This window comes from Octopus bimaculoides, chromosome 23, assembly GCF_001194135.2.
Source record: "Octopus bimaculoides isolate UCB-OBI-ISO-001 chromosome 23, ASM119413v2, whole genome shotgun sequence".
NCBI lineage: Eukaryota > Metazoa > Mollusca > Cephalopoda > Octopoda > Octopodidae > Octopus > Octopus bimaculoides.
The window spans coordinates 11,271,676-11,276,516 of NC_069003.1; the positions used below are offsets into that span (position 1 = coordinate 11,271,676).

The window sequence follows — 4,841 nt, forward strand, 5'->3', positions numbered from 1 at the left end:
TGACACCCTAACTACTAAGCCACGCACCTCCACAGAGGAATATATTAATAATAAATAAATGCGCCCTCTTAAAGCCTAGCCAGGCTCATGGGCCCGCTTTCCCAGTTTCAGTGGCGTATTCCCCAGCTGGACGGGACGCCAGTCCATCGTCGCGTTACTCATTTTTGCCAGCTGAGTGAACTGGAGCAACATGAAATGAAGTGTTTTGCTCAAGAACACAACGCGTCACCCGGTCCAGGAATCGAAACCACAATCTTACAATCATGGTGCTGACACCCTAACTACTAAGCCACGCACCTCCACAGAGGAATATATTATTCAAAAGAATTCCAACTCTGTCTGTTTTTTATGTTTTATTTATGTTCTTTATAATATTAATGTAGGATATAGAAAAATGAGATGAAGTATTGATTGCCTTATTGGATAAATGAAATATTGAATATTAAATATTAAAGGACTAGGATACTTTCCTGCATTTTAGCAGTCTTCAAGGTCCCAGGTTATCACAACAGATATACAGACAGACAGATAGATATATGTACATGCATATTGATAAGTTGGATAGAAACATTGTCTGCCACCTGCTTACAATCAGTTATGCATCCACCAATATATACATCAACACACACACACACACACACACACACACACACACACACAGAATTGGTTACATTCATATTATCAGAGCTGACTTTAAAACGAATGTGTGAAATCAACAGCAACAACAACAACAACAGCAATATACTTACATACATGGTTTGCTTCACCCCCAACAGAATACGAGATAGAATCACAGTAAACAACGGTAACGTAGCCTTTACTGAAACAGACAAGAAAACAAAGTAGTTAGACATTTCTTGATCTCATAGTTGACTCCATTCTGAAGAGGAAAAGAAAAGAAAAGGAGAGGACAAAGAAAAACAAAGTGAGTCATTGACTCTGTCATTAGTGATACAGGCATTTTAATGTCAGATGAAATCCTCACCATTACAGAGGGTTATGGCATCCTGATTTTCAGGGATGCACCTCAGTTTTGAAGGAGTCGTCTTGGTTTTCTGGGACTCCTCCCAGTCTTCTGGAATTCATCTGCATTTTCTGGATTTCATCCTAACTTTTCAGGATTCATCCCTGTTTCCTGAAATACACCATGTTTTGTAAGCTTCATCTTGATTTTCCAGGATTCACTCATTTTCCAGAATTCATCCCATTTTCTGTGAATCGTCCCAGTTTTTTCAAGATTCACTCCAATTTGCCAAGATTTGTCCCTTTTTTCTAGAATTCATCCCATTTTCCAGGGATCATCAGTTTTCCAGGAATTTTACCAGTTTTCCAGAATTCATCCCATTTTCCAGGAATTGTCCCAGTTTTCCAGGAATAATCCTAGATTTTCAGCATACACTCCAGTTGTCCAGAAATCCTCCCAGCTTTTCAGAATTCATTCTAGTTTTCTAGGATTCATTCCAGTTTCCAAACAAGTCTCCATGTCACAAAAGGAATGTTTTGAGACAGTGATTTGTCTCACTTTCTTAAATTTTATTTTAGGAAGGTTAGAAACCATGCCAAAGCAGACACTGGAGCTCAATACAACTCACCAAACCTTCTCAAACCATCCAAAGCATGCCAGCATGAAAAACTAACATTAAAACAAGAATGATGATAAATATTATCTACTTTGTTTTTATATATTTTCTTTTTGTTGATTTCTTTAATTTTTACTTTCTGTAAATCTTTCAGCTTTTAGAAATTACAGCTTTAGTTTAAAATTTGCTTATTCAGTTTTCATTTAAGTATAAACCTGCAGATAATGTATAGTACCAGTAATTCATCACAGATTATTCTTAGTATTTTTGTCTTACGTAGAACGATTTTAACGGTTTTAATTTTTGGTAATTTTCTTCAATAAATGATTCAACAAAAATATTTATTTTCATACGTACAACACATATAAGATAGAAAGATATGTAGATAGAGAGAAAGATAGACAGATAGACACACACATACATACACACAGCTAGATATAGGCAGACAGAGAGACAGATTGATATATAGATAGAAAACTATGTAGATAGGTAGAAAGACATGCAGACAGATACAGATGACACACAGACAGATAGGTAGGCAGATAGACAGACAGACAGAGAGTGGTAGACAGATAGACAAACAGAGTGATAGAGTGACAGACAGATAGACAGATAGATAGAAAAATAAATAGAAAAAATAGACAGACAGACAGACAGACAAATAGAAAGATAGGTAGACAGATAGATAGACAGACAGATAGATAGACAGACAGGTAGACAAACAGATGGATAGATAGATAGATAGATAGATAGATAGATAGATAGATAGATAGATAGATAGATGGGTACATAGTCAGACAGACAGACAGCTAGATATTTGTGAGTGTCTTTATCATGTAACCTTGAATTTTCTCCTGTTCCTGTTCAAATTGAATACCAAAATATAGGACTATGCAAAAACCACCCTACATTATTATAAAGACTGACACAGCACAGATATTACTAGTTGTACAACACATAAGCTGGAGTGGTCAAATATACCTGTAGTGTTGTACACAAAAGGCTAGCATAGCACAGATATACCTGATGTTTAAGCTGGAGTGGTTAAATATACCTGCCATATTGTACACAAGAGCTACGTGTGACATTTCTTTTTCATGTTCAAGAGCCACACCATGTGTGTGTGAGTGTGTAAAATTATATTTATAAATAAAGAAGACATACCTATATTATATTTATATCTATCTATATATACACATATTAAAACATAGGGTAAAAATTAATTAATATATGATTTTTTACCCTATGTTTTAATTTGATTAACCATAACCAAGTTCTCAAAGTGAATATATGCAACGCAGTAACTATTTTCTGCAGATATATTCCTGGAATTAGCGCGCCAAAATGAAGACTTTTGATTTTTACCATTAAGTTGTAATTAACAGAACCATATACACGTTCACCTATGGCGGTGGACAACTTTGTATAAGATTCTGAGAATTATGATTCCATTACAAATCACGCTGAAGAGAAACAGACATTCGGTAAGAGTGCTAATTTCGAAACTAGTTCGTGTTTTAATAATGTTTTATTTCTGTAATTTTCACTGTCTTGCTCGCTTACGCTTTGGTATTCCGCTGAATTTCATTTTGAGAACAATTTAGGTCTTAGTAGACACAAGATGTGGTCTATTTCTAGCACATTAAATGTTCACTTTAGTGGTCAACGTTATATATAAAAATATATATACACATACATAGATGTAAGGTATTCAGGCTAAATTTGATAAATTTGCATAAAAGGAAAAGAAAACACAATATCCCACTTGAAAATAAAAGTTTTTTTCTTTAAAAAAAATCAAAATATATCAACTCGTTCAGAGGTTCTCAATCAGTTTTCACCTATGGATCCCCTTCGTTCTTATTTTACTCAGGTGGGGCCTCATAACCATTCCATGCTTTAAAAATTCTATATTTTTCACCTCTACCTTAGCGTAGGCAGAGGTACTGTTTTCAGTTGTGTTTGTTTGTTTGTCCTTGGACAAGATTTCTCAAGAACCACTGGATAGATTCAGATGAAACTTTCAGGGATGTTTGGCCTTGTGACTGGCACAAACTGATTAGATTTTGGGATCAATCCAGTACCAGACAAGGATTCTGGATTATTTTTCCAGTTTTTTTTTTTTTACATAATTTTTGAGAGCAGTTAGGTTCATTTTTAGTATTCTCCTTTGTGAAAGCAGTTGAGCTTATTTCAGATATTCCCATTTTTAAAAAACATCTCCAGCTAATTGTTGAGAGAATGTTGGTGTTGCCTTGGTGGAGGCTTGCACTCCTCTTGTTATAATTATTATTAGGAATTTGTGTGTTAAGAAGCTTGTGTCCCAACCACATGGTTCCAGATACAGTTCCACTGCATGGAACCTTGGGCAAATGTCTTCTACATAGCCTCAGGCCAACCAAAGCCTTATGAGTGGATTTGGTAGACGAAAGCCTATTGTATATATAGATGTATATATATATCTGAGTGTGTATGTGCATTAGTGTCTGTGTTTGTACCTACCACCATATGACAACCAGTGTTCATGTGTTTGCATCCCCATAACTTAGCAGTTCGGCAAAAGAGGCTGGTGTTTCTCCTTTCCTTACCTGGAGTCATCAGCGTTTGATATTTTTACAGAGAACCCATTTCTCATCACCAGTCACTATTCAGCTCACAAAAGGTTCGTTCGTGAAACACGACAGCAAAGAAGAGCAAACATTCACTCTCTCTCTGTCATTAAACTCGGAAAGTTCGTGAGAAACCTGACCCAGTTTACTGATTTTTCTGATGGCACATAGGTGTCAATGATTGGTTGAATGACCAAATCCAAGCTTCTCTGCTAGTTCAACAGTTATGATGGGATTTTGTTCCACTAGGGTCTGCAAGACGTCCTTGTTGAGTTCTACATATCCTCCAGGATGACCCTTGTCTTCTAGGCTGTAGTTTCCAGCTTGGAATTTCTGGACCCATCATTGACACTGGCTTACACTTATTATCTGATCCCTGTATACTGCATTAATTCCTCGCACTTTCTGTTGCATTGTCCCCTTTATTGAACTCATAAAGCAAAATAAGCTGAATATGCTCCTTTGTCACTTTCATTATAGCTTTGAAAAAATAACTGTTAAAATGGAACTGCACTCTTCAAAACTCGCACTAAGAATAAGCACACAAGGTAAAATTACTACCTGCTTTTATAGCAAGTTGATGCAGGTAGTTTATCCCATCCCCCTCTGACTTTTAGACCATGCAATTGAAAAACCACGTTATTTATGGAAT

General features: G+C 36.0%; 1 protein-coding gene across 1 annotated transcript in view; it reads right to left on the reverse strand.

The window, feature by feature from the left end:
• LOC106872437 (solute carrier family 35 member E1 homolog) overlaps positions 1-4,841 on the reverse strand; it is a 34,213-nt gene that overhangs the window by 13,517 nt on the left and 15,855 nt on the right. The window contains exon 2 of the mRNA XM_052975915.1: positions 750-820. Coding sequence (XP_052831875.1) covers positions 750-820 — 71 coding nt within the window. The remainder of the gene's footprint in view (positions 1-749; positions 821-4,841) is intronic.